General features: G+C 54.6%; 1 protein-coding gene across 1 annotated transcript in view; it reads right to left on the bottom strand.

The window, feature by feature from the left end:
• The window catches only part of GLI2 (GLI family zinc finger 2), a 252518-nt gene that overhangs the window by 183295 nt on the left and 44479 nt on the right, over positions 1–24744 (bottom strand). Inside the window, exon 2 of the mRNA XM_056110240.1 lies at positions 682–865. Within this exon, the coding sequence (XP_055966215.1) occupies positions 682–835 (154 nt within the window). The 5' untranslated portion in view covers positions 836–865. The remainder of the gene's footprint in view (positions 1–681; positions 866–24744) is intronic.

Raw genomic sequence — 24744 nt, 5'->3', positions numbered from 1 at the left:
GACTAAATGCTCTTGAATGAGAAGGGAAAGAAAAGAAATCTCTGCCTCTCCTTTCCTCGGAGACAGAAATAGTTTTGTGGCCTCCAGATGGGCTGCAGAGACGCACGGGGAGGTCTCGCCTTCCCGCCAAACTTTCCCAACGGGGCGCTGGCACGGGCCCGTGGAAACCCTAGACGCTTGCTCTTCGGGGCTGTGAAATGAGAGGCTGTGGCTCCTGGAGTCCGTCTGCTGTAATTAGGTTGGCCAGAAATTCACCTAAGGATACTCCATTCCCTACCTGACCCTCTAATTACAGGCAGGAGGGATCGGGAGACAATTACTTTCTAAAATAGTCTTTGGCAGGCAGGCGAGAGGCCAGAGCCCCGTCTGTGGCACCCAGCGAACGGGCCAACAGAACGCACCCTGGGGGCTCTTGCCCCTGCCCGCTCCCTGGCCTGACACAGTCCCAGCCTGCTGAGCTGAGCTGGGGGTGGGGGTGGGGGGCGCGCAGACCTCCTAGAAAACCAGCAGGCGTCCGGTCCGCTGGTCGGTCGGGATCCCTGGGGGCGGGGGCGCCCTCCTTTCGCTCCCATAAACGCCGCATGCCTGCCCGATGACATGGGCCAGCAGTCTCATTAAATCCTAATGGGCTAATGAAAAACACCCCCCTGCTGCCCGCCAAGTGTGCAAAACACAAAGTACCTCCTTGGGCCGCCACGGCTGCTGCTGCCGCTGCTGCCGTGGCTACCGCGAGGGCCGAGGCCTTCCTGCCCGGGTCGGGGAAGGCGGCAGCCTCCAGGATCCCGCCCTTGGCTTCTTTCTTCTCCGTGGCGGGGGCTGGGGCGGACATCTCCATTCTAGCCTCGCATAGTCCTGAGGGACGACCCTGGGGAGGAAAGACAAAGACCATGAGGCACGTGGCTCCCAGACCCAGACCCAAGAGAGTATGCGCCCCCCCACATACACCCACAAGCCAGATTTGAACCCTCCTTCCTTCCCCTCCCCCCACCAGCCCCCTCTTGCGTCTTGATGGCAGTGTGCTCCATTCTCTTCCAGTTGGGAAAGAGGCTTGAACTCCCGGTGAGAATTTAGAATTATCTGGTCTGGGGGCTGGAGCGGAAGCACAGCGTTTGCCTTGCATACAGCTGACCTGGGTTCGATTCCCAGCATCCCACATTGTCCCCCGAACACGGTCAGGAGTAATTACTGAGTGAATGAGCCAGGAGTAACCGCTGTGCATCGCAAGGTGTGACTCAGAAAGCAAAAAAAAAAAAAGAAAATCTGGTCTGGGGAAGGACCTCCTGGACAAGTGTCAGGACTTTCTCATCATCTGTCAACCCTGATTTTAAAAAATCTGCAGGTTCCCACCATCCTGAGACACAACCCCAGAAAGACAGGAGGGTAGAAACCGAGAGAGTGATGGCCACTGTTCGGCCCTCTCCAAGGCAAACCCACCTTTTCTCATCTCCTCCATGCTCACCAGAATCACTGTTTCATGGGTGAGTTCATTCATTCATTCATTCATTCATTCCATGCATGTTCATCATTCACTCCAACACACACTCAGGGAACTAATTTTAGTGGGGAAGGTGGGGGTCCCCAGCAGGGTTCTCAGCCTGGGAGCTGAACAGAGGAAGGGGCAGCCCCAGGGGGATCTGGAAGACCCAGGCTGGGTCTGGGAACGAGCAGGAAGAGAGGGGAGGGGGGGGGGGAGAGAGAGAGAGAGAGAGAGAGAGAGAGAGAGAGAGAGAGAGAGAGAGAGGATGGAGCTGGGGACATTCAGTTACCAAGTCTTGCTATCAAAGCAGCGGAAATTGGAGTAACAACTGCAGAGTCAAGGACCCAAATGGCATGAGAAGGAACATTTCGGTCTGGTGGTGTGGTGGAAACCAAAGTCAGTGATCAGCTCCATTTCCCCTGGGGCTCTGAGGCTCAAACAGATGCTGGCAGGCCCCGCAGTTCCATCATTTTGAACCCGCACCACTTCCCTTGGCTCTCAGCAGAAAGGAGAGGAGACCAGAGCACAGAGAGAGATGGCACGGCTTGCTAAGTCCTGCAGCTCTTGGCGGTGCCAGCACATACCAGCCTGTCTGGTGTCTACTCTCTTCCAAACTCCCCATTCCCAACATCCAAGGCAACTGGGGAAAGCAGGCGTCCTGCGGATTTGGGTGCGTTATGAGTTTGTTGGGTTTTTTCCCCCAGTCTGGAGATTCAGGATCACTGCCTGAGCTGATAAGCCTGTTTGTATAATCTGCTCTGCGGGATTCTCCTACACTGCCCCCCACACATCCCTTCTGCTGGAAAACTACGCAATCAGCACCCCTGTGACCCTCCTCCTCGCCCTTGCTCACTGACATCTGAGCGGCTGTGCTGACCATCTCTTCACCCCCAAAGCGCCTTTTCCACGGGCCAGGCAGCCTGTATTGCTCTTACCTGACATACAGGCGCCTTCTCCACACCCCTGTCTCCCCCTCTTCCCTCCTATGAGCAAGCCTGGCTGCACCCTCTGGCCTCTAGGTCGAATCTTCCTGTATCTCCCTGAACCTGCCCTCCCCACTGCCCCTCTATACCCAGCCTGGGGCCCCCACACCTATGCTCCCCCCCCACACACACATATACACATCACCACCAGGCCTCTGCCTGACTCAAGCTTCCGGCCAGCCCTGACAGCAGAAACTCAGCCCTTCCATCCTTCTGCGACGGACAATTCCTGCACTTCCTTCAAGAGGACACTCAGACATCGCCTCTTCCAGGAAGCCCCTTTCCTGAGGGGTCACAGCCATGCCCCCTTCTGGGTCCCTCAGCCATCAAGTCCCCTATTGAAGTCCACATTCCTTCCGAGGCAGGAGCACCCCTGAAAAAGCTGGCTCAAGGCAACCAACCACTCAGGCCATGGAAAACGGGGACCTTGGAGGCTGGAAGTCAGCTCTGTGATGTAGAAGGGTGCTCTCCTCCCGGGCATAGCCCCTGAGTGGTGGCAGAAGGTGGGCACAGGGAACCAGGCTGGCATCTGGGGGCTTGGCAGGCCAGAAACCAGGAGAGAAATTAAGGTGCCCAAAGGAGTAGGCACAAGTACGTGATGTCAGCTGCTGCCTGGGCAAGGAGCAGGTGGGGTCTTGGGAAGTGTCTGGGAATACAATGGGGAAACTGAGGCAGGTCCTGCAGGCCCTCAGACTTCAGGATCGGGGTGCCAAGAAACAAAGAGCATCAAAGAGGACCTGAGATGATCATGAGACTGGCAGGGAGAGAGAAGGTGTGGGTCCGCCTGGGACACCGCAGCTGCCGCCCTCCTTATACCTGCATCCCGCTCTGCTGTGGCATCAGATGGCATCAGAGAATCACCTTCCCCGTCTGGGGAGCCCCCCTCAGAACCCACAGGGCCACACCTGGCAGTGCTCAGGGAGCTGGGCTGGGCTGGGGATTAAACATGGGGCTCAGGTCCTCTCCCCACCTCAGCCTCCCGATTCTCAGAGAAGGGTGTGAGCTGCAGAAGTCTGCCAACCTCAGGGGGAGATCGGGCAGGACCGGGGCTGGGTCATCTGGCCTGAATACCCACTCTCAGCCTGGGCTACAGCCTCCCCAGGACTAGGCGAGGAGGGCATGGGAATGGGGCACTTCTGTTCCTGCCCACCACCTCAGCCTGGGGAGAAAGGAGCCCACGGCAGGCCCTGGAGACCCAGAACACCTGTGGAAAGCTGCCCAGGGCTGGGGGCAGTAAGCGGGGAGGGTGCCCTGGCCATGCCATCCCCCACCCCCCGCAGATGGGCACAGACAACAGAGAGGTGTTGCAAAGCATAAGAATTAGCAGGATTAGCACCATTTCTGGGTAAACACCAGACCCCGGGGTCCCAGGCAGTTACTTTCACTCCCCACAGCTTCTCAGCCTCTAAAGACCCCCAGAATGCCGCTCCACCCCCCGGGTTGGGACACTCCCCAGAGGCTCCGTGAACTAACCAGAAACAGAACAGTCAGGGCACAGCACTCACCCAGGAGTGGGGGGCACTCGCATCCCCCATTTGACCTAGGCAACCAGAGCAAGCTGGCACAAGAAGAGAAGTACCCCTGCTCGAGGGCGGGGGCGTGCTCTGAGCCCCAAAAAGGGAAAGCCCACTTCTCAGTGGAAGATCACACACAGGATCCCGCACCTCAGAGACCCTTCCCGCTGGAGGCAGCCACCAGCAGCACCAAACCCCTGTGGCACCTGCAGCTGACCAGGAGAGGCCTGAATGAGCTGCATTTACTGCAAAGTCTCATGGGTGTTCTGCGCGCATGGGGTTTGGGGGAGGGAAGGGGGAGCCCAGGGCTTCCTGAATGCACATCCAGCTTCATGTGGAAGTCCCAGCTACAGCAGGAAGGCTACATTGCCGGAATGGGGAAATTCCTTCATTTGGAGAAGCCACACCTGCTGGTGCTTAGGGGTCACTCCTGGCAGGGTTCAGGAGACCATATGCAGTGCGGGAGATGGAACCCAGGTCCGTTGCATGCAAGAACAGCACCTTAACCCCTGTGCTACCTCTCCAGCCCCACAGACCCTTTCTTTATATTATTTTCAATCTTCTTTCATTCAGAAGTGGAAGTTGGCATCGACCTGAGGCAGGAACGTTGTAGGCCACAAGCCACAGTTCCCCCGTGAGTCTGTGCCCAAGCCGGCCACCTGATCTCATCACGGCATGGATACCCCACTGGCCTCGCCCCTTGGGTCAGCAACACACGAGCCAGGCCGCGACTGCAGCACCAACAAGGGGCCTGGGGCTCATGAGGTTTTTGGCAGCAGCCGGCATGCTCGGTTTATATTTCCAGCCTCAGTCTGATGAAGACTCAGTGGCACGCAGAAGGTTAAGAGCTCGGAGTGAAAAGATTGGCTCGAAGAATAAATTAATAATCAGAGTGGAATGAGCCAATCACTCTGAAAGCTGCACCCCAAGACATCCCCCCCTCCGCCCCAACCCTCCCCACCACCTAGCTGCTTTGAACTCCTCTAACGAGTGAGTCACAGGAATTAGAGCGGCTTCCCCGGGCAAAATCAATCTCCAGCACAGAGCTGAAGCCTCGCCTCCCAGCAACCGCAGCCACCGTGGGTCCGCAGCTTCCCACCTCTCTGATCTCAGCCACATGGCATGTGTGCCCGGGCGCCACACGCACGGGCACGCACGGGCTTCACCCCCCCCCCCATCACACACAACACACAGCGACGCCACACACGGAGCTGCACACACGCCTGCACCCACTGGACCCATGTGCTGCCGCAGCCACACATGTGCTCGCGACCGTGTGCTATCACGCATATATCCACGTCTAGGATCACGGCCTGAGCAGACAATGTGCTGACACGCCACTTATGTGTTCCTGGTACAAGGAGCATGCACATCCCAGGACGCACACACACACACACACACACACACACACACACACACACTCTCACCAGGGCACACACATGTGAACAGACAGAGTCGCAGGGCTGGGGGGGGGTGTGTGGGGGGACAAACAAACAGGCTGGAGATAACAGGCGCCTGCCCCACCTTGATCCCAGACTTATTTTTAAGATCAAATGAGATAAAACACGAGAAAGTTCCTGGAGTGAAAAACACATTGCCAATGCAGCCCAGATTAAAGGTTACGATAATTACAAGCTCATTATAACCGAAGAGAGAGCCGCAGACCCACGGCCAAGGTCCCGAGGGCTCGAGCAGATCCAAACAGCGTGGCTGATCGCCCCTCCCAGCTGCCCTTCAGTGTTGATATGTGGGAACTGGGGTGCAGCAGGGGTCTTGATCTGAAGGACATGGAGGACATGGGCACACCACCAAGAAGGGCAGCAAAGGGGCTTCTATGTCGGAGGCACTCAGACAGAAGTCCAGTGGGCACGTGGGCAAGGTCCCCACAGCCCCGCCTGGATCTAAAGAGTGGACAGTCCCCTCTTCTGCACCTTGAAGAAGAAAGGGAAGTGGGGAGGTGTGGGTCAAACCCCTGACCCCCACCCCAGGGCTGCTCAGAGCAAGGGGTCACATGACTGGTCATTCTCAGTCAGGAGATGAAAGATCCGACTTTCAAGAATGCCCATTTGCTTCTCGGGAAATGAATGCCAGGGACACGTGCATGCCAGCTGGACCTCTGACCTTGTCCCCAAGCCTCCCCAGGCAGGGGTGGAGAAGACAATCAGCCTTCTCAGTGACGCCCAATCACCGCAGCCCTTCCACAAACATGGGCCTCACTGGCCTGACTGGGGACCACGGGGGCAACAGAGAGCACTTTCCTCGCGCTGTGAGTCCGTTCCTGGCAGCTGTATCCCTCCCCATTCCTGCCTTCAGGCTCTGGTCCTGCACACAGCAGCCACACCACCATCAAGGACAAGAAGCACAGTTGCTCCTTGTGAGGAAAGGCATGCTGGGAACGGACGGCAGCTCCAGGTGTGAGGTCAGGCGGGGCTTGGGGAGGTCCTGGTGAAGCTCTCACTCTCAGAGAAAGGGGACACCGTGTCTTCGCACTGACCCCCGGGGCTCCCTCTTTCATGACCAGACACTGAGCAGGAAGCTCACAGTCCGGACCTCCAGTGGACCTGCCACACCATCCTGGCCAGTGGCCCTGGGTAGAGACCCTTGGGGAGGGGATCACAGAACAGGCATAGGGCACCCTAGACTGACCAGTTATGGGGGAGAGGACAGTCCTCAAGGTCCCAGCTATCCCCCAGCTGCACAGACCATGAAGGGGGCACACAGCTTTTTTTTAAATTAATTTTATTGAATCACCGTGAGATAGTTACAAGCTTTCCTGTTTGGGTTACAGTCACACAATGATCAAACACCCATCCCTCCGCCAGTGCACATTCCCCACCACCAATATCTCCAGTATACCCCCCCCTTTCTCACCCTCCCCCTGCCTCCATGGCAGACAATATTCCCCATAGTCTCTCTCTACTTTCGGGCATTATGGTTTGTAATACAGACACTGAGATGTCATCATGTTTGGTCCATTGTCTACTTTCAGCACACATCTCCCATCCCGACCGATTCCTCCGGCCATCATTTTCTTAGTGATCCCTTCTCCATTCCAGCTGCCTTCTCCCCTTCGCTCACCAGGCAGGCTTCCAGCTATGGAGCAACCTCTCTGTCCCGGCACACCTTCTTGGGGTGTCTGGGAACCTCAGTTGCTGTGAACCAGTCTCATCCCAGGGGCAGCGAGGACGGCGATGGGAGACGTGGCCCCTAAACCCTCACGCCCCACGAGGACACCCCTGTTCTGCGTGGCTCCAACGCCAACACGCCCTCAAACTGCCCCATGTGCTTTGGACTCCCCTCTCCTCTACCCCGGGGAGCCCCCAGCACTGAAAAGTCCCTTTATCAAAGAGGGAGAAAAGAGCAGAAGCGACAGGTGTCCACTCCACACCAGGCCAGCGCTCCCAGATGCCTCGCTGTGGTGACCCCTGTGAGATCCAGACCTTGATCTCCGAATTACAGGGAAAGAGAAGGTCCAGAGCGGACAAGCACCCTGCCCAAAGCCACACAGCACCAGGGGTGTGGGAGTGCGGAGGGCAAGATCAATGCCCACTGGATTCCGAAATTTATATTTAAAAAATACGCATCTTCTTCTTTCTCCATCACCCCATCCTTGGAATCCGTGGACACCCGCCATGGGCACGGATACAACAAACGTGTCAAAAGGTAGAACAAAAGTAGCACTGTAGCAAAATTCCTGGTACTAATCTGAGCCATTCCTGGGTGTTAGTCTCCCGTTTTGTTGCTTTATGTTCCCCAGATGAATGCAATCTTTCTGTGTCTATCCCGCTCTTTCTGACTCATTTCGCTTAACATGACACTTTCCATGTAGTAACACTTGCATGTAAATTTCATGACTTCATCTTTTCTAACAGCTACATAGTACTCCGTTGTGTAAATGTACCAAAGTTTCTTTAATCAGTCACCTGTTCTCGGGCACTCAGGTTTTTTCCAGATCCTGGCTATTGTAAAGAGTGCTGCAATGAAACCCAAGCACAAAACTTGTAAGTCTACAACTGGACCTCATGGTGTCTAATAAAAATTTTTTTAAAAAAGTTAAAAAAAAAGAATTTGCTCGATTTGCTCGAGCAGGCCCAGTAACGTCTCCATTGGAGACTTTGTTGTTACTGTGTCTGGCATATCGAATACTCTCGGTAGCTTGCCGGGCTCTCCGAGAGGGGCGGAGGAATCGAACTCGGGTGGGCCATGTTGGCTGCATGCAAGGCAAACGCCCTACCCGCTGTGCTATCGCTCCAGCCCTTTACCTTTACCTTTTTTTATCCGGTAAAAAAAAAAAAAGAATAAAGCTAAAAAAAATTAGCACTGTAGCACTGTCCTCCCATTGTTCATCGATTTGCTTGAGCGGGCACCAGTAACGTCTCCATTGTGAGACTTGTTATTACTGTGTTTGGCATATCGAATATACCACAGGGAGCTTGCAGGGCTCTGCCATGTGGGTGGGATACTCTCGGGGTAGCTTCCGGGCTCTCCAAGAGGAACAGAGAAATCGAACCCGGGTTGGCCGCGTGCAGGGCAAATGCCCTACCCGCTGTGCTATGGCTGCAGCCCAAAGAACAAGAGTAGAAAGAGAAAAGCTAAGGCAGCATATGAAAACTGCCAGGCCAGTAGCAAGGACTTTAGGGCCGGGAGTGGGGGGAGATGACACAAGTGGGGAGGTTCAGGTGGGGGGGGGGGTTCCAGGTAACCATGGCGCCTGCACGATGGTGGCTCTAAGGCAAGAAGAAAGTATAGTCGAAGTGACATCTGCACTTGTTTGTTCACTGCAGCACTGTTTACAATAGCCAGAATCTGAAAAAAACCTGAGTGCTCGAGAACGGATGACTGGTTAAAGAAACTTTGGTATATCTACACAGTGGAGTACTATGTAGCTGTTAGAAAAGATGAAGTCATGTAGTACCATGTAGTACCACTTACATACAAGTGGTACTACATGGAAAGTATCATGTTAAGCGAAATGACTCAGAAAGAAAGGGATAGATTGCATTCATCTGGGGAACATAAAGTAACAAAATAGGAGACTAACACCCAAGAGTGGCCGAGATTAGTACCAGGAGTTTTGCTCCATGACTTGGAGGCCAGCCACACATGCTAGGGGAAAAGGGAGCTCAGATAGAGAAGGGAGCACCAAATAAAGGTGTTGGGAGGATCCTCCCAGGATGGGAGAAGCATGCTGAAAGTAGACTACAGACCAAACATGATTGTCACCCATTGCCTCTTTTGCAAACCACAACACCCAATAGGAGAGAGAGAACAAAAGGGAATGCCCTGCCACAGAGGCAGGGTGGGATGCGGGGGGGGGGGGGATGGGAGGTGGGAGGGATACTGGGATCCGTGGTGGTGGGAAATGGGCACTGGTGGAGGGATGGGTATTTGATCACTGTATAACTGAAACCCAAGCACAGTAATTTGTAAGTCTACAACTGTACCTCATGGTGTCTCACTAATAAAACTTTAAGGGAAAACAAAAAGAAGAAGAAGAAAGAGCCTGGGGCAGGGCCTGCTGAGAGAGAGGGAAGGAAGTAGGCCCGGCTCCTGGCTCCTTCCGGAGAGAAAATGAGCGGAGAGTGTTCCCACAGGGCAGCCAAGGCGGAGATGAGCCGGGATAAAGGGAAGGCCTGGGAGCCGGCAGGGCCTGGGGAGGGCAGCAGCCTGGAGACAGGAGGAGGAGAGCAGGCCCTCCTCCCCCCCAGCATGGGACGGGCTTCTGCAAGGACAACCTGGCCGGCCTGGCTCCCCTGAGGCCAGCTGCCCCTGGGGAAATGGAGGATGAGGCTGAGCCTCCATCCTCTGTGGCTGTCCACTCACCGCCACAGTCCACTCTGCTAGCAGGTGCACCTGTTTCTTTACTGCTCCCTGACTGAATTTTTTCAGAGTACTGAAGCCCCCCCACCCCTCATTGGCCCTGGCCCTGGCCCTGGGCTGGCTGTTGTGCAGGAAAACAGATAATTAACCCTAATTCACGGACTTGCCCGGCCGGAACGGCAGCCAAGGAGGCCCCCAGTGGGAAGCGCTGCGGGTCCCTCCTGCAGCAGCGGCCTGATAAGGGGAGATGGGTATCACCGGGGCTGGAACTGGGTATTTTTGTTTCCCGAGAGGGCATGGGTAGGATCTACTTCGTGATTAACATTTCAGATGCTATCGCTATTTTGTTTGTTTTCACACGGGTTTATTCCCCAGACATCCCCGCCGAGCTCCATGCCCCCTTTCTTGGTATCCCTGTGCTAAAGAAGATTCCAGAATAGTCTTTCCTCTTTGCTCCAACCAAGCAAGCCATGCTTTAAACCCTCAGAAGCCGAGAGCATGAACAGTGATAGACCCTTAACTCTGGAACACAGAACCCCATCACCATGCCAGGTGGACAGAGATCAGACAAGAAAAACAGGAAGGGCAGTGGAGGAGGGTCATTTTGGTGGTCAGGAGTAGGGGCTTGTAATAAGTTTGTATACCAATGCCAGACACGTTAATAACATTATGACTTCCAAAATGAAAATTAACTTTTTAATTTTTTATATGCTTTTTTATACTTATGTATTTTCATAAAATATATAAGTATATTTATATTTCATAAAAATATATAAGTACATTTTATATACTTATATATTTTCATCACGATCACAATCATCCTGTTGTTCATCGACTGCCTCGAGCAGGCACCAGTAACGTCTCCTTCTTCCTAGCCCTGAGATTTTAAAAGAGCCATATTCAATGCTCTCTCAGGGTTAGGAGAATGAGACCCATCATTGTTACTGGTATTTGGCATATTGAGCACGACACGGGAAGTTTGCCAGACTCTGCCGTGCGGGCAGGATACTTTCCGTAGCCAAAGGAAAAACAAGATAAGATGTCTCTTATTTTCATAAAAATATATTTTTTTCTTCCTTACATATTTTATTTTCAGATGGGTCGGAGCAATAGCACAGCGGGTAGGGTATTTGCCTTGCAAGTGGTCGACCCAGGTTCGATTCCTCCGTCCCTCTCGGAGAGCCTGGCAAGCTACTGAGAGTATCCCGCCCACACAGCAAAGCCTGGCAAGCTCCCCGTGGCGTATTCGATAGGCCAAAATCACAGTAACAACAAGTCTCACAATGGAGATGTTACTGGTGTCCGCTCGAGCAAATCGATGAACAACGGGAGGACAGTGCTAGAGTGCTATTTTCATAAAAGTAGTTCACATTAGTTCATTACAGAAAATATTCAAACACCAATCCCAGCACCGAGCACTTTCCCACCACAGTAAGAGGGAAGTGTGTGAAGGTTGTTGTTTTTCATTCTGAAGCCATTTAAGCCCAAATATAAGAGAATTACAAGCAAATATGTTAAAAGCAAACAAATATGTGCGACTTTCGATAAGTCAAGTGAGACAGCATGTAAGCGGTCATCTGCAGCCACACGCTCCAGGAAACTCTGTCTCGTTCTCTTCTGGGAGCTTTAGAAAATAAACTTTTTAAATAAATAATAATTTTGCTCGATTTGCTCGAGCGGGCCCAGTAACGTCTCCATTGGAGACTTTGTTGTTACTGTGTCTGGCATATCGAATACTCTCGGTCGCTTGCCGGGCTCTCCGAGAGGGGCGGAGGAATCGAACTCGGGTCGGCCATGTTGGCCGCTTGTAAGGCGAACGCCCTACCCGCTGTGCTATCGCTCCTGACCCGAGTTCGATTCCTCCGCCCCTCTCGGAGAGCCCGGCAAGCTACCGAGAGTATTCGATATGCCAGACACAGTAACAACAAAGTCTCCAATGGAGACGTTACTGGGCCCGCTCGAGCAAATAAATAATAATAATTTAAAAAATCCTGGCTGCTCACTCTGCTCATGCCCTTCCCGCCTACCTCCCTGTGCTGTGCCCCAGATACTAGTCGTGTCTAGTGCGACCAGAGACAGTTGGTACCAAAGGAGAACCTCCATGTAGGTGGTACTCAGGAGAAAGGAAGCCCAGCTTGGAATCTGAGCTCCATCTACAGCTTGGCAAGAACCAGCTTCACCTCACTTTCCTCATCTGCAAACTGGGCATGAAGGCAGCACCTAACTCGGCATGAGGAGCAGAAGCACAGAGCCTGGCGCGCAGGAGGGTCTCCCTCCAACAACGTGCGGCCTCCCTGCCCCTGCAGCACAGTAAAGAGACTGCCCACTGCCCTGTGTGGGACGAGGCAGCTGGACCACTCCACTTCCCATGTGCCATCCTACTCCTTTCCAAAAGTCTGCCATGCTCCTCCTCCGTGGAGAGCCCCAGAATCAACAGACCCCCCCATCACCACCACCTAATGCTGGGGTGTCTCCCGAGCAGAAGACAGCGGGCTACGCCACGGTTCCCAGTGCCAAGTGCAGGCCAGGAGGTGAGGTCAGGGTATCCGCATCACACTGCGATGTGATGCCGGTGTTAACCCAAAGTCCCAGGCGGCCCCCGATATTTTAACAGCTGCACCGTTGTCTCTGCAGCGGGAACACGAGCTTCATCTCTGTGCCAGGAAGCCAACACAGACTCCCTGGGCAGGCCATACCGAGGCTGGCCTCTGAACGGCCGGACAGCAGGGCCGGTGCACTGGCACAGTCACCCCTCAAGGGCGCCCCCTTCGTCAAGACTCGGGGCGGGGGGGCTGGAGCAAAAGCACAGCGAGTAGAGCGTTTGCCTTGCACGCGGCCAACCCGGGTTCGATTCCCAGCATCCCATATGGTTCCCCGAGCACCGCCAGGAGTAATTCCTGAGTGCAGAGCCAGGGGTAACTCCTGAGCATCGCTGGGTGAGACCCAAAAAGAAAAAAAAAACAACTGAGGAGGGCACGTGAAGGGATTCCCTGAAGGCAACTCCAAGGGGATAAAGAAAGGGCTGCAAGACAGGAGGGTCTGGAGGGACAAACAGGATAATGCCCCCAATTCCCAGGGGGCCACCGGGGCCCCACGTGCCACTTGAGCATTCTAACATACTGTTCCTGCCTAGCACAGTCCTGGCTCTGCACACTGCTCCCTCCACCTGAGATGAGGCTGCTTCCCCAGCGACCCCACAAGCCCAGTCTTCATCCACCTGCTCTGGCCAGCTCCCGCAATGTCTGTCTGGCGGGGGAGGGGGAGTATTTGTCCCGCTGTGCCTGCCCCAGTCCCAGGCTCAGCCCCGCTTTAATGAGCAACTCGGAGCCTAAACGCCCCCAAGAACCCTCTCCTCGAATATTAGACTGAGTGAAGTTAGTCAGAGGGAGAGGGACAGACACAAAATGACCTCTCATATGTGAGACATAAAGAGCCATCATAGAGGAATAACAAATACCCAAAGACAGCAGAAGCTGACAACTGGACATCAGCAGAAGCTTACCACGGGGGAAAAAAGAGGGGAGAGAATGGGGAAGGGGACACTGGGACATTGGTGGAGGGAAGTGGACACCCATAGGGTGGGTGTGGTGCTGGAATGTGTTATGCAGGAAACCCTGATCAGTAACAACAGTATTATAAACCACTGTGGCACTGCCCTCCCGTTGTTTATCAATTTGCTCGAGCGGGCACCAGTAACAACTCCATTGTGAGACTTGTTGTTACTGTTTTTGGCATACTGAATACACTGCGGGGAGCTTGCCAGGCTCTGCCGTGTGGGCGGGATACTCTTGGTAGCTTGCGGGGCTCTCTGAGAGGGGTGGAGGAATCAAACCCAGGTTGGCCACATGCAAGGGAAATGCCCTACCCGCCGTGCAATTGCTCCAGCCCTGTTATAAACCACAGTGCCTATATTCATTTTAAAACTTGTCTTAAAGAATTTCCAGCATCAAAACACAACAACCTTCACACTCTTCCCTCTTATTGTGGTGGGAAGGTGCTCGGTGGTGGGATTGGTGTTTGAATAACATCTGTAATGAACTACTGTGAACTACTTTTATGAAAACAAAATATATATAAAAGAAAGAAAGAATTTCTAGCAAAAAAAAATAGAACCTCTCCTCTTCTCCGTGGGGCTCCGAATTCTCCAGGTTGTAGTGAGGGGGTTGGTGGAGGGGGAGGCACTCTAGGACTAGGGCCAGTGAGGTGGGTGGAGAGGCTGGGATCAGCTCAGCATTTAGATCAAAGACGGCCTCAGGGGAAAGTGCTCTGGCACTGCTGGTGGTGGAAGAGGCGATGGTGGGGTACGCAGGAGGTGGGAGAAGCAGACACCAGAGCCTCACCCCTGTAGGGCATGGCTGGACCACGCGGGACCACTTCCTGCACACACGCCTTCCCTCCCACACCCAGACCCTAGCTCAAAGACAAGCTGTGTGTGGTGCAGCCTTTCCAGCTTTCTCAGTACTGCACCCAGACGGAAGACGGCCACACCACTGGCAAGATAACTGAGAAACCGAGGACTTGATGCTCACACGGTGCTGGTTGGGCTGGAGAGAGAGCACGGTGTTCTCCACTGTGAAGGCACAGTTCTTTTGCCGAACACGCGGCTGGCACCAGCTGGACTCGCAGCACTGCATGAAGCCCAGGAGAACTGCTATGGGTGCGGCTCCGGATCCCCCTTCCCACCCCGCCCCACCCCACGAGCACCAAAGTGGTGGTCTGGGTAATTCCCAGCACCGAGTCTGCAGGCCCTCGCATTGATGGGCAGGCTGTGAATCTGCTTGGGAGACCCCCTGCTGCCACCCAAAAGAGGGCTCCTGTGAGCCATGGGGCTGCTCTCTCCCAGGGCAGTCGCACCTGGGGACAGAGGTATGGTGCCTGGGGCCTTTCCTGTAAAGTTTCCAAAGGTCACCCAGACTCCGCCTGCTAACGCCGTGCGTCTTCCACGTCCACATCTTCCCCTCATTGCCCACTGCCACCCGGGAAATGCAGTCCAGGCAAGCACAACAAAAGAAACTCCGAAAGTCTCATTTCCTGAACTTTTAAGAAATCTATTGCCCAGCATGTGGGTGGCAGTCCCTGGCTCAAGAAGCAAGGAGTGGGGCTGGAGTAACAGCACAGCGCGTAGGGCGTTTGCCTTGCATGCGGCCAACCCAAGTTCGATTCCCAGCATCCCATATGGTTCCCTGAGCACGGCCAGGAGTCATTCCTGAGTGCAGAGCCAGGAGGAACCCCTGTGCATCGCCAGGTGTGACCCAAAAAGGAAAAAGAAAGATCAAAAAAAAAAAAGCAAGGAGCAATAGTACAGCAGGAAAGGTATTTGTTTGCCTTGCATGCGGTCGACCCCATATAGTTCCCACAGCTCATTAGGAGTGAGCCCTGAGCAGAGGCAGAAGCAAACCCTGAGCACCACCAGATGTGCCCCCTAAACAAAAACCAAACAAACAAGGGGGAAAAAAAACAAAGTTCCAAAGGAGCAGGGGACGGAGAGCTTGTCTCACCGAGTAAACATCTGGCACAAGGGACACCCAGACCAGTGGTCTAGAGAAGGGGGCCTGGGCAGCCCTGGTGTCCGCCAGGTTGTGGAGAGGCACTGGGCTGGCTGTTCTGGCTCGTTCAAAGGCAGCTGCTCTCGGGAATCGGGGCAGCTGTGGGCCATTCGGAGGTGGCCAGGACTGGGGAGGGCTGAGTTTGATTTTCCTGTGTCAGCCCTGGTGCAACTCCGAGGCTAAGGGGATACACCTCACAGGGGGATGTAAGGAGTCACCCCAGACCTCTTGGTCTTCTCGTCTTCTGATGCCAACTGCTGCAACTAAGGGCATCTCATTCAGCCGCTTCCCAGGCTGCCCAGACACAGAGTGGCCCCTTCCTGTCCCCAAGGCCACACCCTGCACAGGCAGAAAGTCTCAACTTCCACCTCACTCCCCCAGTCCCATCTGCACCCAACTCACTGCAAAGCTGGGTCAGAGCCCCCTCTCCATCCCTCGGCTCCCCACCTGTGAATGGGTAGGCTGGACCCAGGGAGAACTGGATCATGCCACAAGAGGGTGGGGATAGGAATTCCAGCATGGGTGGGGGGGGGGGCACAGACAGGATCCCAGGGGACACACCCAGGCCACCCATGTCCAGGAACCAATTTCCAAGCACCGATCTCCAAGATGTGGGGGAGCTCTCTTCTTCCGGGGGGGGGGTGATTCTGGGTCTGGAGGAGCCGGTGGGTCAGGGCAGGGAGGGCCATCAGCTCTGCCCTTCTAAACTCTGCAGAGAAACAGGCCGGTGGGTGGCCTGGCACCTCCTGGTTCGGTTTGTGCAGTAAGAACCCTGCTCCAACTTGCCAACCTCCCAGGCGGTGCCCGCACCCAGTTCTTCTGTCTGTGCCTCTGCCAGGCCCAGCCACCGGCTCTCCCCAGCATCCAACGGCCGACTCGCCCGCCTCCGCAAACAAAGCCAATGGGCGCGCCCTCCTCTCCACTGGCATCTTTGTGCACGTGGTGCAAGGAGGCACCCGAGACCCACCTGCTCAGCTAGCTCCGTCTGGGTGAGCCTCAGCCCTGCCTGCTGCCAGCCTCCCTCTGCATGCTCGGGAGCCCAGGTGCCTACATACCCCAGCCTAGAGTTCTCAGGCCCCCCGGACTCAGACAAGTTAGGGACTCATCACTAGGGTGGTACCTGCTCCCTGCAGGCCTCACGGGCGTCAAGCCAGGGGCTGTGGCCACAGAGGGGAGTGGACAGTCCTGTGTGCCCACAGCTCCCAGCCCAAGATGCAAAGCAGTCGTTAAGGAAAACAGGCAGAGATAGTCAGGGCTATGCTTCTTAACAGAGGGAAAAGTGGGGAGGGCTGCAGGGACCTTGGCACGGGAGGTCAGGGAGGGCTTTCTGGAGGTAGAGGTACACAGATGAGCACTTTCAATGGAGGAGTGAGGTCAAAGTCCAGAGTGGTCTGCTAAAGCAGAGGGAAGCACAGTCGACGGAGGATGGTGCCCACAGTAAGCAAGCAGGAGGCAAGGAGAGTGAAAGGACAGCCTGAACCCTGGTGGTCCCCACCCCACAGGTACCACTGCAGATCCCAAAGCTTGGGTCCTTCCCTGCCCACTCAGCCTTACTCACACCAACTCTGACGCATCTGGCCTGTTTCCACCTCCCGCTGGCCATCAGGACTTTTTGCCTCCATATACCCTTTCTTTCTTTTTTTATTTTATTTTATTTTGGGCCGGAGCAATAGCACAGCAGTAGGGCATTTGCTTTGCACGCAGCCAACATGGCCGACCCGAGTTCGATTCCTCCGCCCCTCTCGGAGAGCCCGGCAAGCTACCGAGAGTATCTCGCCCACACGGCAGAGCCTGGCAAGCTCCCCGTGACGTACTCGATATGCCAAACACAGTAACAACAAAGTCTCCAATGGAGACGCTACTGGGCCCGCTCGAGCAAATCGATGAACAATGGGAGGCCAGTGACAGTGACAGTGATTATTTTATTTATTTTTCTAAGCTACCAAGAGTATCTCACAGTAAAGCCTGGCAAGCTCCCCGTGACGTATTCAATATGCCAAAAACAGTAACAAGTCTCACAATTTATTGTGAGATGTTACTGGTGCCCGCTTGAGCAAATCGATGAACAATGGGAGGACAGTGCTACAGTGCTATTTTTTATATTTTTTATCAAGCCACCATGAGATACAGTTACAAAACTTTTATGTTTGAGATTCAGCCACACAATGATCGCTTACCCATCCCTCAACCAGTGCAAACTTTCCACCAACAACGTTCCCATTATCTCCCCCAACACACACACTTCCATCCCAGACCTTACCCTGCCTCTATGGCAGACAATTTCCCCTTTACTCTCTCTCTACTTTGGGGCATTATATTTTGCTTGAATTTTCCAACCACCACTCAAACCTGTCTTCCAGGGGCAGGCGCTAGATCATTTATTTTCCATTGCTCACTTTGCATAGGGCTGGAGCACAGCGGGTCGGGCATTTGCATTGCATGCAGTCGATCTGCGTTCGATTCCTCCACCCCTCTCGGAGAGCCTGGCAAGCTACCAAGAGTATCTCATCCGCAGGGCAAAGTCTGGCAAGCTCCGCATGGTGTGTATTTGACATGCCAAAAACAGTAACAACAAGTCTCACAATGGAGACATTACTGGTGCCCACTCGAGCAAATCGATGAACAACGGGAGGACAGTGCTACAGTGCTACACTTTGCATATCATAAAAGGTTGCCCTTTCAAACACTAATTCCCGCCAACTCTGCCTAATGGACACCTGAGCCAGCTCCCAAACCAGGCTGGCAGGGCCCCTCATCCCCCCACCTGTGTCTCTGCACTAGCCTGGGCCTTGCTGGCCCAGCACTCTTTCCCCCTTTCACCCTACCCTCAAACACTGCATCCCTGGGTGGGTAGGCCTTGGGGTCTTCCCCACCCACCAAGGACACACCACAGGCAGACAGTCAGGGTCCCAGAAACACATGGTGAGCACGAGCATCAGCACGAACCTGGTTCTGGAGGATCAGTCTCCTGACCCGTTCCCCCAGCTCACAGCCCCTAAACACTGCCACAATGCAGGCGACACATCTGCAGAGGACCTCAAAGGGTATGGGGATAGGAAGACTTATGTTCCTATCTGAGGAGGAGACAGACAAAACTCACAAACTTAAAAAAGAAAAACCTGATAAATCGGTCTATATCACCACTTGAAAAGTTTACCATCAAAGCCTCACTTCTTCGACTCTTTCTAGCTTTTAAGAACAGCCAGTTGGAAAAACTTCAACTTCCTGGGGCTTAGGGCATAGCTCAGGGCTAGCACACTTGCCGTGCATGATGTATAAAGCCCTGGGTACCCTCCCTGGCATTGGAAAAAGCGACCCCTGGGTGAAGTGCGACCTGGGTGAGGGTCTGGCTAACAGGTTCCTTTCTCTGCGCGGAGGCAGAGGGAGTAGGGAGAGGAGGGTGGGGAAGAGGGGTGCGGGGGGGGGGCTGTGGGCATAGGATGCAGAAAGCCCTGCACCGTCTGCCGCCACCACCGTTTTGCTGACGGCTGTCTCTGCTCTGACTGGCAGCCACACCCTCCTGATAAAAAGGAGCATGTCTCTCTCGGCCTGTTGCTGTGTTTCCTGGCACAGCCCCATATGCAAAATGAAGTGGCTTTGTAGTGTGTGCGGCTTGTTCTTTCCCCCTCGCCTTTCGATGAAGCTCTCCAAGGCCCACTCAATCAAGCCCTTTTGTTCCCTGGGCCTTTGGAAGGCTTCCGGAGAGGAAATGAGAGCATTCACGGACAGCCCGGTCCCCCTGCCAGCTCCCACGCGGGCGGGCAGGCGGGCCCTGAAGAAGTCTGAGTTTAGGGAGGGCTCACACAGGTGGGCTCGGCTTCTGGGCCTCCTTGCCAGGGCTGGCCCTGGGAAGACATCACAGGGACGTCCCCAGCCCGTGTATGAGGCAGGGTGACACACAGCAGTTCACTGACCTCGACGAGTTCCCCCTTGCTGGTGTAAACCGGGAATCCGCTCTAGGGACCGGAAGCCAAGTCCATATACCAAGGTCCTGGGCACACCTGAGGGTGTGGGTCTTTGTGGCTCCACCTCGGGTCTGCACCCAGGAGACACACTCCACCCAGGCCTGTCTCTCCAAACCTTCCCCTGCACGCATCCCCCTGGCATCAAGCCTCCACCTCCAATGGGACACTCAGAGCCAGCTGGGCACAGTCCAGCTCAGGGGTCCCACCAGGGGAGTACCTCGTGGGAATCCCCCAGACACAAGAGCTCCAGATCCCTCCTTTCCTACCCAGAAATCCTTTTCTAAAGCAACTGGAGACAAATTTGCCCCCCAGGGGACATTTGGCAACTTCTAATGTCTTTTGTTTGTTTGTTTGTTTCCAAACTCTGCCCCTGGCAGCAAGTATCCAGAAGCCAAGACACTGCTGGACACTGCTGGAAAACCTACAGTGACCAGCACAACCCCCACAACCCAGCATGCTTCAGCCCAAATACCCAGTGCCCAGGCTGAGTCACCCTGATCTAGACACTTCATTCGCCAACCTCGGCTTGGGTACTCCCAGAACAGAGCTGTGGAAAGAGGCAGCCGGAAGTCTGGACACCCTCTTGCTGGGAAGTGGGGACACATGGCCCCACACGCCCTCCCCTCAGAGTCTCCTATTATAAGATGGATTGGGGGCACTGCCAGGAATGCTCAGGGGGTCTTGCAGTGCTGGAGGGTAGATCCCAACTCCTGCACACCAAGCCTGTGATCCAGCCCTCTGAGCCACAGCCCCAGGCCTGGAGCGGGAACTCAATGTGACAGATGACTCCCCCATCAGTGAACCTCTCTCGTCCAGCAGCATCTTGGCTACTGTACACTCGCTGCCAGGAGTCCTGATACCCAAAAAATTCTGTTCAGTGGCATCCAATTTTAGAAGGTGCCAGAGATCAGAACTGCAGTGATCCTGGTGACGGCTGGAAGCTCACTGCCTACAGGAAAACATCTGAGAGCCGGGCCTGTCTCGCAAGAAAGGACAGGAGAGACATCCCCCAAATCCCACAGCAGCCCCCGCTTTATGGAGGAGGGGAGTCATTTCTAACTGGAAGAGGAGAGCAACACAGTGGAATCCCATTGCAACTCTAGCTGTTAGGCTGTTGATACAAAGATGCAGAAATAGGAGGCTGGAGCAGTAACACAGCAAGTAGGAGTTTGCCTTGCATGCAGTCAACCTGGGTTCGATTCTCAGCATCCCTGAGCACTGCAAGGTGTAATTCCTGAGTGCATGAGCCAGGAGTAACCCATGTGCAATGCTGGCTATGACTCAAAAGGAAAAAAAAAAGACACAGAAATACAAGAATGTTGAAGACCCGATGGTAGGTGGCTATCTGGCTGAATGGCATGCACAGTGAAACTGCATCTCAGAGAAAAGCCCATGGCTAGGGGAAGACTATCTATCTACCATAGGAGACACTCGTGTAGGAAGATGGGATTCGAGTTCATGCTGGGCTTGGCAAGGTTGTTTTTTTTCTTTTTGGGTCACACCCGGAGATGCACAGGGGTTACTCCTGGCTCTGAACTCAGGAATCACCCCTGGAGGTGCTCAGGGGACCAGATGGGATGCTGGGAATCGAACCTGGGTTGGCCGCGTGCAAGGTAAACGCCCAACCCCCTGTGCTATTGCTCCAGCCCCCAGCAAGTTTCTTTCATGTAAAGCGGAAGCTGCTTTTCCCACTGAAGTGCTGTTCTTTGACACAGTGCAACACTACTTCAGCTAGACGTGTCTGGGAAGGAAGAAATCTGCCCGTTTGCACCGTACAACAGCTGGACTTAGATGAACGGACACAGTCACGGTCCTCCCGTTGTTCATCGATTTGCTCGAGCAGGCCCAGTAACGTCTCCATTGTGAGACTTCTTGTTACTGTGTTTGGCATACTGAATACGTCACGGGTAGCTTGCCAGGCTTTGCAGTGCGGGCGAGATAACTCTCGGTAGCTTGCCAGACTCTCTGAGAGGGGCAGAGGAATCGAACCTGACTCAGTCGGGCCGGATGCGCGCAAGGCAAACGCCCTACGGCTGTGCTATCACTGAATGGTGCTCAGTGAAATAAGCCAGCAGGAGAATGACAAACCCGGTAGTTCACTCCTGTAGTAGAGAAAGAAGCTAAAGAAATGAAGGAATGAAACAACATGCAAACAAACTCTTTGACGGCAAGTCACGGTCACTGGATGGGAGTGGAGAGCACACCGGCTGAGGTGGGGGGGTCTCTTGAACGGCGATGGGCAAAGACCATGGAGTTGAGTGAAATGTCCAATGTCCTGGTGGGATGGGCAAATGAGTGCCTGTGATGGGACACAAGTGTAACTTTTAACGAGCAGAGACTACAGATCCAGCCTGGCTTTTGACCCCCAGAAGAAGAGAAGATAGGAGAACTTCCAGAAAGGGGAGCTGTGTCCTTGGCCAGTCCTTCAGGATCCTCTGGGATAGGGGTTGCTGCTTCCAACCCAGCAAAGCAATGGGCAACTCTCCCAGCCATTGCAACCCACAAGAGCAGGCTTCTGACAAGTCACCAGCTCTGTCATCATCACAGAGGAGACGCCAGGACAGAGGCGTGAGGTTGAGGAGATACAGCCCAGAGGTCTGACCACTTTCCGTGTCCCACTGGAACCCCGTGCCCATCAGGATCCCTGCCTCCCCACCCACCCATCCACCCCTGTCCTGAGTGATGATTTCCTGTTGGAAGCTAAGAAACTTCAGGAACGCTTTCTGAGTAGGCTGCAACCCCAAGAACTACCCCAGACTGGCTCCAAGTCTTGGGGAGAACCAAATTAAACAAAAACATAGTGTTTGGCTTCTTGCTGCTGCTGTCTTTTGGACCATCCCCAGCAGAGCGCAGGGCCCACTTCTGGCTCTGTGCTCACAGATCCCACCTGGTGGGGCTGAGGGGGGCCATATGCAGTGCCTGGGATCAAACCCTGGTCAGCTGCAGACAAGGCGAGTGCCTTAACCCCTGTGCTATCTCTGTGACTTCGTAACAAAAAAAACACTTTGATGGTGACGAAGGGAACAGCTCCGGGACTCAGAGTATCCGTCCTGTAAGCTGGCTTCACTCCCAGTGGCACTAAGTGTGGTCCCCACAGCCTGGCTGATGAGACACCCCAATGCCACAAATGACTCCCAGCTCACCACAGGCAGGTGTGAGAGTATGACTCAGGGAGGCACAGATGGGAAACAAGAGCCCCCACCACAAGCACGTGTGCGTGCAGCTATGGTGGCGATCCCAGGCATCACTGACCAAATGTGTGCAAACAGCACACATAATGAGCATCCACGGGAGCACCACAGCCAGTGAGTGAACACCACCGCCTGCTGGGCACCCCCCTGTGAGTGCCACAGTGAATGCACAGCACCACGACCAGGCACATATATGACAATATATGTCACTCCTGGGCACTTTGCAAACAAAAGACACACTCCAGAGAGCCCCTCATGACCCCAATCGCCGAATCCTTTCAACAGGACTCCTGCTGAGAGAGGAAAGGGCGCCCTAGACTGAAGTGCTGGAGGCTCCCCCTACAGAACTACAGAAGAGGCCCATCCAAGAGGGGTCCTCAGAGAGGGCTATGGGGACTTGGAGCAAGGGGACAGGGTCCCCCTAAATGGAGGAGACAGCCTGGCTTCCAGGCTGGGTGTTGCCACATACCAGCAGGGAACTTCACCATGCCCATGTCACGGCTTCCTGTCTACAACTGACAAACCCCGACCTAGAGGGGAGTGAAGGGGAACCAGGAACCAGAGACTCCCACCAAGGCTGCTGGCTGCTGCGCCCCCTCCTCCCCTCCACCCTACTCTCTCGCTCTTTCAAACCTTCCCTCCCTTCCTTCTGGCACATCCAGCCCTGAGCCAGCCAGCCAGCCAGCCACAGCTGTGCCAGTCCTGAGAGATGGCTCTAAGGACTAATGTGGTACTGTCCGGGGCTTCCCAACTCCTAGCAGGAGCTCGGCAATTAGATTACGTCTCAAACATCTGCCTCATAAGAACTCAAGGGCAGTCAAGTCCTGGCTGCTAAAGGGTGAATATGTGGGCATGAGTGTGTGAGTGTGTACCCGTGTACATTTTGTGTGCCTCTATGTAGGTGCATCCACATGGGCTTCCCTTTCCAGAGATAACCATTGAGACCTGCGTAACAGTTGCTTCTCTGAGACCTGAGAAATCTGAGGTATTTACAGACCACGAGGACACAAACTTTTGTGGAATGCACATTCCTTCACCATGCAGTGATGTCTACGGAGCCCCTAAAGGATGCCTGTGTTGTTTTCCTGCCCCATCTGCCTACACACACACACACACACACACACACACAACATAGACTCTGTCTCTGTCTCTCTGTCTGTCTCTCTCTCTTTATCTCTCTCTCTCACACACACACACACACAACATAGACTCTGTCTCTGTCTCTCTGTCTGTCTCTCTCTTTATCTCACACACACACACACACACACACACACACACACACACACACAACATAGACTCTGTCTCTGTCTCTCTGTCTGTCTCTCTCTCTTTATCTCACACACACACCCTGAGGCAACCCAGAACTACACCCTGGAAGGGCAGGGCAGGAGCAGCCAGTCCCTACTGGGGGGAGGGGATGGGGGCAGCTCGGCACAGTAGTGGGGAGCCAGCCTGAGGCCTCCCTGTGGACTCCTGCAAAATGAACTCAGCTCCCCCATAATGGGGAAGAGGCACAGAAGGCACCTTGCATGTACAAGTCCTGGGTTCAATCCCCAGCATCACCCACCCACACTCCCGGCACTGTCAGGTGTGACCCCAACAATCAAATAAACCACAAAACGCACAGGAGGAGCTGGCACAACTGTCGTTCTCAACCTGGGGTCAGGTCCACACTCCCATCAACACAGGGCACCTTTGGAGGCAATAACCTTTCCTGGACAGGCAGGAAACAGCTCAGACTGTGTTGGTCCACAGGTCGGACAGCACCAGGTCCAGAATACCTGGCCCGAGAGTATCTCCATGACCGTCAGCCACGGCTGCTCTTGATCCAGGGGAACCTGCTGCCTCTTGCTGGCCAGGAGATAAGGGAAGATACAACAGCCCCAAGCCCTGCAGACTATGGTCCAGGCTGGCCCAGCCCGGTCCCTCCTCCAGGGCGGGGCCTGGGCTCACGAGCACCCATTGCCCAGGTGGCACCTGCACTGCCTCGTGATGCTTCGCCCTCTACTGCCCTGTAGCTCCCCCCAGCCCATTTCCTGGGCAGAGTTGGAGGCCCCTCAGCCCCAATCCAGTGCCAGTGAGAGGCAGGGCGGAGCCCCTCTGCTGGTTCACTCCTGCACGTGCAGAGAGAGTCAGCACACACGTCACTGCTTTCCCATGCTGCCCATGCTGGGGATAGGAGCCCCCAGCTTACAGTGAGGACCCCCTGGCTTGCCACTGAGACTGCAGACACTCCAACAACCCCAGG

Source organism: Sorex fumeus, unplaced genomic scaffold, assembly GCF_029834395.1.
Source record: "Sorex fumeus unplaced genomic scaffold, SorFum_2.1 ptg000009l, whole genome shotgun sequence".
NCBI lineage: Eukaryota > Metazoa > Chordata > Mammalia > Eulipotyphla > Soricidae > Sorex > Sorex fumeus.
Note: the sequence above shows the minus strand (reverse complement) of the source record. Positions and strands in the feature narration are given on the sequence as shown.